The sequence below is a fragment of the Phocoena phocoena genome, chromosome 9 (genome assembly GCF_963924675.1).
Source record: "Phocoena phocoena chromosome 9, mPhoPho1.1, whole genome shotgun sequence".
NCBI classification, from domain to species: domain Eukaryota; kingdom Metazoa; phylum Chordata; class Mammalia; order Artiodactyla; family Phocoenidae; genus Phocoena; species Phocoena phocoena.
This window is the reverse complement of record NC_089227.1, coordinates 14,550,019-14,565,061: the sequence shown is the minus strand read 5'-3', so window position 1 is coordinate 14,565,061 and position 15,043 is coordinate 14,550,019. Positions and strand designations below refer to the sequence as shown.

The 15,043-nt window shown below is 42.2% G+C and overlaps 1 protein-coding gene across 3 annotated transcripts in view; it reads right to left on the bottom strand.

The window, feature by feature from the left end:
* AMPH (amphiphysin) overlaps window positions 1-15,043 on the bottom strand; it is a 189,804-nt gene that overhangs the window by 14,458 nt on the left and 160,303 nt on the right. For 2 of the 3 annotated variants that reach the window (XM_065884344.1, XM_065884343.1), the window contains exon 17: window positions 10,732-10,857. The exons of the other annotated variant lie outside the window; for it this stretch is intronic. In XM_065884344.1, the coding sequence (XP_065740416.1) occupies window positions 10,732-10,857 (126 nt within the window). The remainder of the gene's footprint in view (window positions 1-10,731; window positions 10,858-15,043) is intronic. 3 annotated transcript variants of the gene reach the window in all.

Below are 15,043 nucleotides of genomic sequence, written 5' to 3'. Positions count from 1 at the left end.
TTGGTTACCCTTGCGTCAGAGAGTAGCCATCTTCCTGACATTTGCTCTTGGCAGGAGGCACTTGGCTAAAAGATCACTGAATTCTAGGCTTTCCAATTTATCCCAAACATGGAGAGTAATAATTCTGATCCCCAGACAGGTTTCTGCTTCACAGTTTCAATATAGGCGCATTCTGTAGCCTGTCGGGGAAACTGACCTTTACTGTGGCCCTACAATTTTCCAGGTGCTATCCCAGGTGTTTTACACTTACTGCATATTATTCACCCAACAGCCCTATTAGATATAGTCCCGCTTTCTACACAAGTCAACTCATACTTAGTGACTTGCCCAGTCCGTAAACCAGGATCGCAGCCGTCTAACTCTAAATTCTGTGTTTTTTCACACCAAACGGCAACCAAGAAAGCAACGCGCCTCTAAATCAGAGTTCCACAGTGATCCTGAGACCCGGCACCTCCACAGACCTGCCACGTCCTACTGACAACTCCCAAGCGAGCAGTGTTTGCTGAAGAATTCAAGCATGTTCTTACAGCCAATGCATTCACTTACACTCTTGGATTTGTAGATTATAAATAAAAATTTTTTTGAGATTTGTAGATTATAAATAAAATTTTTAAGCTGAGATTTTTTTAAGTTGAGAATAGTAGATTATAAATAAAATTTTTATTTGTAGACATGATGTATCTGGGCACCTAAGCAAACATGTCGTAAAATCCCTCTTACTTGATACAAATTATATAATCGAAAGCTATCAAGAAGAGATTGGTTGAATAGAATTTCTCCCCATTATTTTTGTCAGTAGTCCTGTAAATTCCAGTGTTTAGAAAGATATGTACAGAATGGGAAAGTGGAAAAGAAGATGAATCCATCTCCTGGTGTTATCCAGTGCACTGCAGAGTTACAACTGAAAACACTTAGAAACTGGGCACTTGGGCAGTCCTAGCTATGTTCCCAAGTTAGAGATTGATATGATTCCACATCTGGAAGGACCGGAGGCCTCATCTAACCCAGAGTTCTCATTTTACAAGGGAGGAAATAAGGTGGAGTGGCAGTAATCCTAGAGATGGAGCTGGCGACCTGGGTTTTGGTTCTGACTCTCCCACTAACAAGCATTGGAGCTGGAGTGACCCCTGAGTCCCTCTGGGAAGTAATGAAGGGAGATGAATCTCACAGTGTGAATCCTGGCTCCAGGCCATCCTGGCCTTTTCCTGCCCAGCCCTTGTTCTGGATCCAACATGAGCTCTTGACTTGTCCAAAGATCCAAGCATTTATATGAAAACACAGGATTCTCTTCAGGATCCATTTTAAAGAAAATCTTAAGAGGCAGCTAGAGAAGAGAAGGTTCCTATACTAAGACACAGTCTGGTGGACGGTACTCCTTCTCTCATAAACTACACTTAAAACATGGCGGGTCATAATTCCCCTTCAGCAAGACTGTACTGTGAGCTCTCCCATGGAACACCATGCCTCCAATGCTGTTCCCTTCAATGGTTGCTCCTGGTATTACAAACTTCATTTGATAATCTATACGTTTCCTTTCTAATAAAGGAATTCAGTGGGTTTTTCACCCCCTGACCTTCAGCTCAATCATCTTTTTCAATCTACTCTTCTAGTATCGCCTGCAGTCCCATCGTAAGCCTTAAGCAGCCTGGTCCCAGGGCAACTCAGCTGCTGGCAGCAGGGTTGCCATGGCAACATCTGTCCAATTTAGCTCCATACTTTCCTTATAAATTAAGATCTCCTGCTGAAATGCCAAAGTTAAGGAATTTGGGGGTTAATTTGGCCTTTAAGGTCATAGCAGAATATCTAATAACCATACACATTAAATTCTTAAAGTTTTAATTAGAGATTCATTTGCAAAGTGTATGGGAGAAATGCACAGGAAAGGTGGATTTATCTTTATAAGCAAAGGTAAATATTGTGCGTTGTACACTCTCAGAGATTGGGACGTGAGCAAGTATTACTTTCAGAAGTAGCCACAAAACACAGCTTCAATGGGGGTTGCAAAGAACTTGTTAGAGAGGCTCTTTAGAAAATGCCTTTACCCCACAAGAAACATTTCACCCTGCCTGGCTATGGTATCTTTGAGCATTTGCTGCCACTACTCAAACTGCCTTCTAGTGAGCAGGCTCAGGCTGGGGTTAGCAGACGGCAGAGGCAGGGCTGCCAGACACACCCAGAGACTAAACCAAAAAACGGAGATCTGCAAATCACCTAAATGTCATCATGCTCTGTTGGCAAAACTCCCAACCCTGACCCTGCCAAGAACCACAGGCATGTCCTTGGGCAACCTGTGACTCAGCCAGATGGCAGTCGGGGGCCTGAATCTTGAGGAAAGGTAGGCAGCTGACTATCACATGTGGAAGACCCAACTGCCTACCCTCTGATATGACAGCCTTTGACTAGTCCTTGGACTTGGTAAGTAAAACACTCCATGCTGATCTGTCGCCCCATTTGCCTAGCAAAGAGAAGCTGGAAAATAAGACATGATTCGAGGGCGCTCTCATTACAAAGGATTTGGAAATCCTTAACTGTTTAATGTAGTAAGTTGTAGACTGTTGAGAGTACGAAGAGAACATATTGTGTATCAAACACAACTTGTAAAGGAGAGATGAGAAAACTGGTAGAGAACGGGAAAATGATTTCCCAAGGCCGCCTCGCTGGTGAGCCATGGAGCTAAGAGTCTCTAGACTCTTGATTCAGGGATCTTTCCAATACATCCCCTTAGACCCTTGCTTTGCAGCCAAAGTGGAGGATTAGGATACCCATTGTCTCTGCGAAGCTCAAGGTTGGGCCCTACAAGCATTTCTATTTCTTTTTGACCCTTCAGCTCCACATCAGGAATACGCACCAAGTCGAAGCATTGGTTGGAGAAAGTCCTGGTCTCAGCGTGGAGGGATTTGAGCCCAGTTGTGACCCTGTTGGCTTTAGATTGGTCTGTAAATGTACTTTTATAAAAACCTGCTCTTTTGAAAGATATAGCATCTGGAGTAGTTATGAGATGAATACCTATGGATTAAAAATGTCAGGATTTGCATTTCATGTCATCACTTTCTGGGTGTGTGATCTTGGTTTAAACCACATAAACTCTCTGTGTCTCAGTTTCCTTAATCTGCAAAATGCGGTAATGATACCTAAAGAATGCTTCCTTCACGGGGCTTCCCCAGTGGCGCAGTGGTTGAGAGTCCACCTGCCAATGCAGGGGACACGGGTTCGTGCCCTGGTCCGGGAAGATCCCACGTGCCGTGGAGCGGCTGGGCCCGTGAGCCATGGCCACTGAGCCTGTGTGTCCGGAGCCTGTGCTCCGTAACGGGAGAGGCCACAACAGTGAGAGGCCCATGTACCGCAAAAAAAAAAAAAAAAAATGCTTCCTTCACAGGACTGCTGTGAGATAATGTATGTCAAATATTAGCATACAATATGGTCCTGTTGCCTGTGCCTTAACTCTCTTGGTGTTTCAGTCATACTGCCTTTCACTGCAGGCCAAACACAGTAATTCTCAAAGGCAGCCCTTGGGTTGGTTGAGATTCAATATTGGCAACGTTGACACTCAATTTGCCAGGGAAAAGGAAGGGATCTCTGATCCAAAATCAAGCACTTTTTCCTGATCACACTTACGGTTTCAGCTCATGTCCACTAATGAGGAGAGGTCCATGGAAAGGACCTTCTAGCCTGGAGGTGCTGAGAGGATGAACAGAACAAGAAAGGGTAAGAACAGGTGCAGAACTATAAGACACACTGGTCTGAATGTTCAGTTCCATATTATCCATGGACCAAATAAACCTTGATACTGGGACCCACAGAGTGAGAGACCTGAGCCCGTAGACACATCTGCAAGGCTCAGCCAAGTCGAAATCCTGTTTGGGGTAAGACTAGGATTGATGGAGGGTGGGGGTGGGTTTTATAAAGAGCTGTCTTTTTAGCATTCCTGGCCATCAGCCCAATTGGGTCTGGTCTTACCCAACCGGGCTGATGGCCAGGAAATGTATCAACGTGGGCTTATGCACTGAGCTCAGTAAATACTGAGAGAGAATAAGGGAGTTTTTATCCCAAAGTTAATTACAACCAAAGCCATGTTGAAAACAGCAAGTTCAAACACGAGATTTAGTATGTGCCAAAAAGTATACACCAAGCCAGACACAAAAGGTCACATATTGTATGATTCTATGTATATGAAATCTCCAAGGTAGATAAATCCATAGAGACAGAAAGCAGATTGGCAGTTCCCAGGGGCTGGAGGGGGGGGACCCTGGGTATGGGGTTTTAACCTGGGGAGATGAAAATGTTTCGGAAGGAGATAGAGGTGGTGGTTGTACATTAGGAATGTACAAAAGCCACCGAATTTTTCACTTTAAATCGATTAATTTCACGTTATGTGAATTGCACCTCAATAAGAAAAAAAAGCACATGCCAAAAGTAACACTTAAAAAATCACTAGGCACCCATCATCGACAAATGGCTGCTCGAAACTGGAAGAACAATCTGAGACCTCACGATCATGTTCACGTGTAATGAGAACACTGAAGAAATAATAACATTCCACAATCATCGCACGGCTCTGTGCAAGAAGGGGCTTTGGAATACGAGACCCCAGAAAGCAGGGAAGGTGGTTTGTGTGTGCTGCCTAACAGCTGGCAGGTGGTTAATGAATACTTAATATCAGCCACACAGGGAAACACCCACGGCCCCATTCTCCAGAGACAGAAACTGACAACCCCAGGTCAACCTGCTCTGTGAGGTGTGAGGCGTGGGGAGTTTCCACCATCTACCTTCATCTTAGCCCTGGCCAACTCCATCTCTTCCCCGTGATGTGCTGCAGGGGTAGGGAGAAAGAAAGGTCTCGGCCCGGCCACTTGGGTCAACTTTGAATACATCTCTGGAGCTCATCTGCCTGTGTGCTCCTTCTATCACCCCCCCTGAAGGAGGCTGCATGCCTCTGAATGTCCACATCTTCCTCGCAGTGAAGGTTGGAACATTCCCTATCAATGGACCCAATATGAAGGTCCCTAGGAGAGAAAAAGTCTTCTCAGAAAAGGCAAAGAATTTTGATAGGATGCAGCTTCTTTAGGAACCAGGAGGAAATTTGCGCCGATGGGGACCTAAATAAGATCAAGTCCCTTAATATCAACGTGCAACAAAAGGGAAAGGGGTGCTGTTATCTTCCACATCTGTGGCCAGCTCCTTCCCAGAGTACAGCTTTCACCTACATCTGCTTATCTTGGAGGAAACCACTTATCAAGAAGATGATGACAATAATGATATTATCCAACTCTCACTGTCGGAGGAACATCTACGTGTCAGATGCTAAACTAGTGACCTGGATTATTTCCAAGCCCTTGCCAGACACTTTGAAGGTAATTATCATCAATCCCATTTTACATTTGTGGCAACTGGGGCTCAGCTGTCACAGGGCCACTGTGCAGCATGATGAGGAAGGTGGCCCTGCTTTTGATCACAATAAGCAGCTTCCTTTTCCTAAGTATAAAAATTCAATTATCTGAATGCAAACTGAAAGAAAGAAAATGACCATGTAACATCGGTATTTTAACAGCTTTGGCTCAGTAGATTACAGTGTCAATCAGTCAACAAATCAATGACTCAGAATGTACTGGGCATGTATTATTCACCCAGTTCTGTGCTGGGTGCCATGGAACACAAAAGAAACAGCTATTTGTCCGGCCTGCAGGGCACTGAGAATGTAATTAGCTGCTAACAGGAATACAGTCAAACTCAGAGAAAATAACCATTCCTGTGATTTTTTTTCTGAGAAAGGTAATAAAGGTACATCTATCTCCAAGACATGCATATCTGTCTGTCTGTCTATCTATCTATCGCCTATATATCCATATCCATATATAATTATATACATTATAATTTGAAGCATGCTTCAGAGTGAGCACTTTGCGTGTGGACATGATTCTGTGATAATGAAGGGCAGGCTAGAAATTGCTGTCTTCCTCTGTTCCTCAGGTCTTCTTCTGACAGATCCGAGCTCACATCTAGAGGCACAGTTGAAGCCTGAGCTCCCATGTTCACTCTGCACAAGGAGAAAACTCAATGCTGTTGCCCACACACATGCCCATCACAGAAGGATGCCTGGACTACTGTGTAATGTACGCCTCACCCAGCACCAGTGTGTGTGAACCAGGACGGCAGGAGCCATATCTACTGCCTGCATCATCGTATCCCCCAGACCCAGAACAGAGCCAGACATCTAGAGAGGACTCAGCTATATCTACCAGCTGAATGAAGGAGGAAACTAGTACATGCATTCTACACACACAGATAGAAATATTCCTGGAAAGATGAAGTTCACAGACCATAGTGTATATATCTCTATCTATGTATCTATCTATCATGTATCTGTTTACCTATCTATCTACCTATCATCTATAAATCATCTATCTGTTTACCTATTATCTATCATCTATCTATCTATCTATATCTGTTTACCTATCAGTTATCTATCATGTCTACCTATCTATCTATCATCATCTATCTGTTTATCATCTATCTATCTAATCTATCTATATCTGTTTACCTATCAGTTAACTATCTACCATTTGTCTATCTATCTATCTATCTATCTATCATCATCTACCATCTATCTGTTTACCTATCAGCTATCATCTATATATCTATGTATCTATCTATCTATCATCAATATATCTATAGTTGTCGGTTTAAATTGGTCCTGACAAGTCAACTTAACGAAACACAAAAGTAGTTCCTCAAATAATGGGTCAGTGTTTCACCTTCCAGGATTCTAAAATTATTCTAAAAATTCTAAAAATATCTACCTCGATCTTTTCCCCATTTATTTGTTTTGGAAACAATGTAACCCTAAATTTAATTACACTGCATTATTTCTTTAAAAATAATACGGAAAAAAGACATTGGTCCACTTCACATCATTGGAGCAAAATATAGGAGCAGACAGAAATTTAGAGAAAGTTAGAAGGGATTCTCTGCAAGAAAATAAAATAAATGTAGGTAAAAATCATCTTTATCTGGTTTTGACCTAATTCTCTGATATATTTCTAAACAAATACTGATTTTTTTTCTAAAGAAAAATTTCAGTACTTATATAACATGGAAACGTCTGGAGAAGAGGTAGCAAGTGTTGGTTTTTAAAATGTATCCTGCAGATATACTGGTAAAATTTGGTGCTGTAGGGAAAAACTAAAAACAATATAAGCTAGGTGGGGAATGAGACAACAAACAAAAATGTAATAATTAAACTTTTCTTGGGAGCCCGAGGTTTCTTTGTGAACCGCTGCTCAAATTTCCTGTTTTCGAAATTACATTTGCCTCTTTTTTTTTTTTTTTTTAAACAAAACACCACAAATTTCACCTCATACGAAATGCATTCTGTCAAGACTGGAAATAATAACCGTGTGGTGACATTTCGGCAGCAAAAATGATGACCTCAAAAGGTCACATCAACCCCATCGTGACCGATGACAGCCACAGCCAGCCTTCTAATTGATGCTTGGGACACGGTGTGGATTTCCATCTCAACTAAATATCACACATCTAGCAACAGAAGAGAGATTTCTTTAGGAAAAATAACCCTAATATTATCTCAATTATGACCAGAAAAAAGAAGCTATAAACCTACATTAAGAGAACAAAAACATTTTATCTGAGATTATTTTCTTAAGTAGAAGGGTGGACTTGGGGGAAGAACTGACTTTATCCAAGTGTGTCCATTTTAAAACATGAAAAGTAGCCACTTCTGATGAGTATTAGGCAAATCAAACTGCTGGAAACTGCCTTCTCTTACTATTATTTTTTAGTCCATTTGAGGGTAGAGACATCAACTGCTTGAACTTTTTCTTCTCAGAGAGGATGACTCACATAGTCAGCTCAGGACCTGCTGTTCTTAATCATCTCTGCATCTCAGCAGGTGCCTGAATCCTTCATAAGATTCTCCAAACTGCCTTGTATTTCACAAGGAATCTAAATTTTCTATTCTTTAAAGTTCACATAAGCTTTAGGAGACAAGCATTTTCAGAATGAAGAATTCTTCCAGGGACTTCCCTGGTGGTCCAGTGGTTAAGAATCTGCCTTCCAATGCAGGGGAAGCGGGTTTGATCCCTGGTCAGTGACCTAAGATCCCACATGTGGCGGGGCAACTACTGAGCCCGTGTGCTCTGGAGCCCATGCACCACAGCTAGAGAAAAGCCCGCGTGCCGCAACAAAGATCCCACGTGCCACAACTAAGACCCGACGCAGCCAAATGAATAAATATTTTTTTTAAAAAAAGAATTCTTCCAAACATCTCCTTACCCAACATGAGGGAAGCCCGTTCTAGTAATGGTTGATGCTTATACCATACAGTTTGCTAAATATTTTTAACACCACCCTTGATTTAAAAGATTATAATTCTTTTATAAATCTTTATACATGTAGTAGGTACGACACAATAGGTACTTGATAATCGGTAGCTACTCAGATTGTTCATTGGAAAACCAATGAACTTAGACTTTGAGAAAACAAAACCTACTTATATAAGTTTGTTAAAGTAAGGATGGGTATGAGAGGTTATGTGGTCACGGCCATTAGAGGATCAATATTCGAGCCTGTATTTAACACATGAGCTTGTCTATTTCACATCTCCACCCTACTGTCAAACCCAGAATACCCTTGCTCACAACCATGGGCGTTGATGTCATTAAGCCTTACACTGAATAGTCTGGGGCACTGAATCAACTGGGTTTTAAAACACTGGTATACACTACTATATATAAAATAGAGTTTGCTATATAGCATAGGTAACTCTACTCAATACTCTGTAATGACCTATATGGGAACAGAATCTAAAAAAGAGTGGATACATGTGCATGTATAACTGATTCACTTTGCTGTACAGCAGAAAGTAACACAACATTGTAAATCAACTCTACTCCAATAAAAATTAATTTTAAAAAAAGCACTGGTAAAGATGGAGTCTGTGCTGCTCTTCAAAATAGAAATTTGATGACAACTTTTCAGAACTGAAGCCATTTCTAAAGCAATATCTGAACCTAATCAATATCTTTCTAACTCCCTGGCATGGTCCATATTCTTTTTAAAATCAATTTTCTTCTTAATTGTAACAGCATTCGAAGATTCAATTGTCTCTTTCCCTTCCTTTGTTATTTAAATCACCCTAAGCTGGGTGGAGAGATCTGACACCAAATGAAAATGCTCCATCTGCACTGAGTTACTAAGATCACCTGCCAATCTGGGAATGAGAGTTAAGAAGAAAAATCCCGGACACTGGAGCACAGCACCTCAGCACTTCCCAGATTCTACAATCTGTGCAAACAGCCTTTTTAGGAGGGACTCAGTCTAGCAGAACACAGTCTTGTTTTCCTTACAAAACTTGGTCCAACTGTGTAACTTTACATGGAAAATACGATCATTTTTCTTGAGTAATTCTTAATTTGTATTTTGCGTCACTATCTTGCCCTATTATTTATTTTTTCTACTCTGTTAATAAATAATAAATTTGACAGATGACCTACCCTTCTCCCAGTAAAACAACCTAGGGCACTGACAGCAAAAATATAGCTTTTATTTCTCTAGTTATCTCACCTAGGCAATGTTATTTTGGAAATAGGGATATTGGTCTACCTCTTCTTTTTTTTTTTGCGGTACGCGGGCCTCTCACTGTTGTGGCCTCTCCCGCTGCGGAGCACAGGCTCCGGACGCACAGGCTCAGCGGCCATGGCTCACGGGCCCAGCCGCTCCGCAGCATGTGGGATCTTCCTGGACAGGGGCACGAACCCACGTCCCCTGCATCGGCAGGCGGACTCTCAACCACTGCGCCACCAGGGAAGCCTGGTCTCTCTCTTTGTACAGATTCTGGGAAGGCTGTAGGGTACCCTGATTGAAATTCTTGAGAGATATTTTAACTGCATTTCATAAGTAAACTATTGTTCACTCTCCCTGGGAAACTTTGGTACACTTCCCTGGTAAATTTTCCTTGGTATCATTCTACACTTTCACGTGTATTAACTTATCCAATTCAATAGGGTGCATATAGAGCCCATCCCAGTTTTCGATGTGGTGTGGTGTGTGGCTCAAAGGAGCAGGTTAGAGAAGGGTTCCAGGCAGACAAATGAGTCTCCACTCTTGCACAAAATACATCCTCAAGCTCTCTTGTGCTATAACAGCCAGCACCAGACTTGATTTTGAGCAAATGGTTGTTCCCATAGAAGTCTTTATAGATTCAAGGATTTCTAATATAGGATTTCAGTCCCTCCTGGGGCCTTCACCAACCTACAAAACTAATATTGTAAGAAATCAACGTGTAGACACAACCAACAAGGTGATTACCCTTCTGTCTATCATCTGCAGGTTAGTCCCTAATGGAAGGCCCATCTCCAGCCATCACAGGTGGGGCGGAGCATTAACAAGTCTGGTTATCTGTGAGTTATTACAACCTATTGACCATGAATGGGAGAGTTATCAGAAAGAATCAAGGCACCCTTTTTTGAGAACCAAGCCTGTGGCTACATGAGAGCGTAAGAGCAGGTCTCTAGATATCTTCCTTAAAAAAAAAACAACAATATGCAGTTTCCCTGTCAAAGGAGTAAAGGCCATTTGAACCTGGGGAGCCATGACAGATATGCAGGTGATTTGGTCCAAGTGAAGCATGAATGAGAAGGGAGAAATGGGATGATGAGATGAGCACAGCTAATGGCAGGGGAGGCGGGGGGAGGGTGGAAGGGAGGTGGCGCTCACCTCTGCCCCCTCCACTAGCTCCTCAGCCTGGGTGTCAAGTCCAAGGTCCAGCCCGGCAGCAGGTGGTACAGCAGCGGGCGGCTCCTCTGCTTTCGGCTCTGTGGGCGGAGCCTGTTCAGGTTCAGCCTTTGATGGTTTGAGGATTAGAGGAAAAAGATTCAACAAGTGAATAGATAACATGACGGAATACTGGACAATTACGATTTTCTTCGTCATCCTACAGGCAATTAGCTTCATTAAATCTGTGCTGGAAAAACCCCGCACATTAGGCATGATGGGTCTTTACACAACTGAAAAGTCTAGGAATAAACTCTTTTTAAGCTTCACATTACGATCACCAAGCACTGTTATATCCCTTGAAGTTGGGCAGAAAGACTTACCATTTTGGCTACTCATTTTACTTACTTTCAACATTATGAGTATTCACTTCCTTAGGTCACCTATAAGAGATCCTGAAACGGTACTTTCCACTACTGAGCAGAGAGAGGAGAGATCCTAGGAGCTCCCACCTTTGGAAATGGGAAGGAGTAGGGAAGAGCTCACGGAAACACAATTCTGGAACCTCCCCCCTCTGTTGATATGCAATGCAACCAAAAAAATGAGGGGCCATCCCAATATTCAGATCAAAACGCATTAAGGTGCATGAAAAGGTCACTATGAAGTTACCTCGCAACTGCCCCGGCTGGGAGGAGTAGATCCAACCACCTGGCAAGGAGCCACCACAGTCGTAGAGACTTTGCTGCCTTACATTTTGTTTGTTCCCTTATTCCACTTTTCCCTCCAACAAAACCCTTAGCCATCAGTTTTTTGTGTTTTTTTTTCATATAATATACTGATTCTTTAGGGAACCACAGGCAGTATTCTCTGTGGTACCCATTAGACTATTCTACTTGTGTGGATAAGAGTGAGGTCTTTTCTTCCCACTGTGACCCCTACACACAGACACCCTCCTGATTCTAATTATATGCTGAATCAAGCCTCTGGCCTCTCTTACCTCCAGATTTTTTGAGTTTTAAAATTAGCATGATTAAATAACAACAGGCTATGAAAAACAGCACAGCCAATGCAAGTTACCACGGCTACTGAAATTGTTTCCTCTCTTTTGATTTACAGATTAATGTAAACACACTATTTAGCATGACTATTTCACTAAATGGATGGCCACTGTAGGGCACTTTAAGATCATTTTCTATTAGGGCATTTAAACCATAAGAAAGTTTAAAAGCGTTTTCCTAGAGGAGTCCGGAGTCTCCAATAAATACTTCCTTTGGAGGAATCAGTAACTTCCGTCAGACATTCCGTCGCCATAAGACATCAAAAGCCATCTCTAGCTCTCCCATATGTCCACCGAAGCTGGTGCACATGGCAAGCTGCATGGGGAAGTTATGCTGAGATTATAGAAAATAATGATAGCCTGCCGTTGGATAAATACGCAAAATATTTGTCTTGTGCCTCCACCAAAACCTCCACTGTGACGCATACCAAGGTCATACCACCCTTCTTTTGAAAGGGCTTCATAAAATGAAAGGACACTTAGGGAGATAAATGTACAGAGGTTTGATATTTTTATGGGCTTTTATAACCTTTAAGGGGTGATCAGACACAGTTTTTAAGAAAGAATGAGATAAAATTCACTCTCATCTACTCTCAGGAGTCCTTTATGGGGAAAGATTTCACTTGTATTGTTCAAAAGGAATTATCTTCATAATGCACTGAGTTTTCCTTGCAGCAAAGAGCTACTGTAAGCTCTCAGAGTATGATCTAACCATTTTGGAAGTCAAGGTGATTTGCTATGAGAGAATGGTATCAGATGACCTACACAACAAGGATAGGAAGGGTAATTTGACGAAGAGCAAGAAACCCATAGGCTGATGGCTGTCCCCCTGCGAGCTGAGTTTGCAATGGAGGATGAGGGGTCAAGAGAAGTTTCAAAACGTGTATCAAATAAATATATCTGTGCACATTAAGAAAAAACCCAGAAAACCAAACACAGAGATAACTTAAAATGAAAACATATTTGCATCAGAGGCTGGGTTTCTTGGAAGTGCGAGGAAATTCTGAAGTTTTACATACGGCGAGAATAACTAGGGTGATTTCATGAATAAGTCCAATGGCGTCTCCTTGCTGAGGTCAGACAATGACTCAATGGAAGCAAAGTATGAAGGGGAGGAGAGACGGGTTATGTCCTATGAGTCACAACATTTTTCTCTATTTATAATATCACACTGAATATTATAATATAGCATTACACACTTAACAACTTAAATTCTAGGGGGACAAATAGAACTCACTGAATGATGAGTAAGGCTGAAGCGTGACAGCATGTTTGCACATAAAATCAGCTACTCAACTCTGGAAACAGAAACCACTTTCCTAATTCTTCTAAGATAATGTAAAATTGAAAATGTTTTGTCAAGATAGAAAGAAAAACAAAGGTAACTTGTGAACAACATCTTGTAGAAAGATCTCAGAGTAGGCCTGTAGGAATTGTGCCCTGTTTCAACCACTTATTTTTCTATAAGAAGGCTCCCTTGACAAGCATTGCAAGTGGGTTGATACCATGCCATATCCATCTGGGAGCGCTGGTAAGGACTTGCTATTGTTTGCTGGAGTAGAGACCATTATACATTCAGAGGAGAGGTATACTCTATATTTATTACTGACAGCAGGATGCCACAATGGTTTAACTCTGAGACTCAGAAATGGAATTCGTGTTTTAGAACAAAACGAGTAGTGTAACTTCGGTGCACATTTTCCGGCATCCTCTGTGATAAGCTAGAAAGACGGTCAATGCAGAGGAAGAAGAGATGGGTTGGGAGAGTGGAGTTAAGGGTCTAGTCACATTCCAATATGGCGACTACCTTATGATCCTGCTTCTCCAAACTGGGGAGAGCTAATTTAGTGAGAACTTCAAAGGGTCATGGAGGCAACCCTGAGCCCAGGGCAGGGTCTGCAGATTCAAAAAGGTTTAAACTTGTACACAAGGGATGTCCCATGGGGGCATAAGATGCAGACTGTGGAGATATGCAGTTGACTACCAACTGCAGCCTCCACCTTGCTCAGATCAGTCAATGAACCCATGTTGGGACACTGCCCTGCTCCCGGGAAGATCCCATATAATCACAGCTCAGTGGGAGAGGGTCACTGTGATTCCTAGTTCCCCACAGGGCAACCCTAGCAGCATCTACAATGCTGGGAATGACGAAGCTAAGTTCCCCAATGGAAAGAAGGTGCAAGAAGTCTGCTTCAGAGAACACATATAAAGAGAAGGGGAGGGCAGGCAATGGAAGCTCCTAGAACCAGCTGTAGGTGGTAGAGAGATGTTCAGAGAAACTTAAAAACCACTGGATTCTGTGCCAGGAATTTGCAACAGTAATAGATGTGAATTTAATGATGACGCATTGCCTTTTCGTTTATACCAGGGTCCCTCCGTTTTTCTTAACCCATTCTCAACTGATAATTAAAAATCTCATCCTCCAGCACCAATATAACCTTTACTCCATCAGCACCCCAGACTGAAAACCACCAATGACCATGAAATGGAGGTCTCTCTGGCTCCATTATTAACATCAATATAATCTGAATTTTAAACATTTAAATCTTTATTTGCAAGCCTCACAGGCTCCACCTTTTTATCTGGTTACCCAAAAGGCAAAAATACAACCACCTCCGGACAAGGTGCTAGAGAAACACTTGCCTTTGAAAAATATCAAATTAGTTTGGAAGCTCCAAACTTCCTGGAGCAGAAATCCTTACTTAGAAGTGAAATCATCTGAAGGGAAAAATTCCTTCTCCTTAAACCCAATTCTAAGTTTCCCAAATGAAAGCCAGAAGCTGGGATAATCCTATTCCACTCCCATGGGAAAAGCAGTGTGCTACACATAACCGTGAACTAATCCTCAAAGGGCCCAAATCCTCTGTAGTGTAGCACTGGGAAGCTCTCAGTGGTGTCACTCAAGGTCTCTTCATTCAACTTTACGAGTAAGCTGCTGCTAAAAACGTTTCCCATGATAACTGAGTTTGTAAGAATCTCCTCTAACCCCCAGAGTTACCCTTCTGCCTCCTCACTCCCCAGCTAAGCTATTCTCTCATCTCATTTGACAGCAAAGTAGGAATCCTACCTCTACTGTGCATTACTTCCTTTTACAACTCACAAAATGAAGGGAGGACATGAGAAATGAGGTAGCTTCAGGTTCAAGGAAAAGCAAGGATCTACTTTCAAGCATGAATTCTCGAGGCAATTTCATCGTCAGTCCCGTAGCATAAGGTACAGTCACTCAGAAACACCCATGTACAGGTTCGTTCCCTGGTC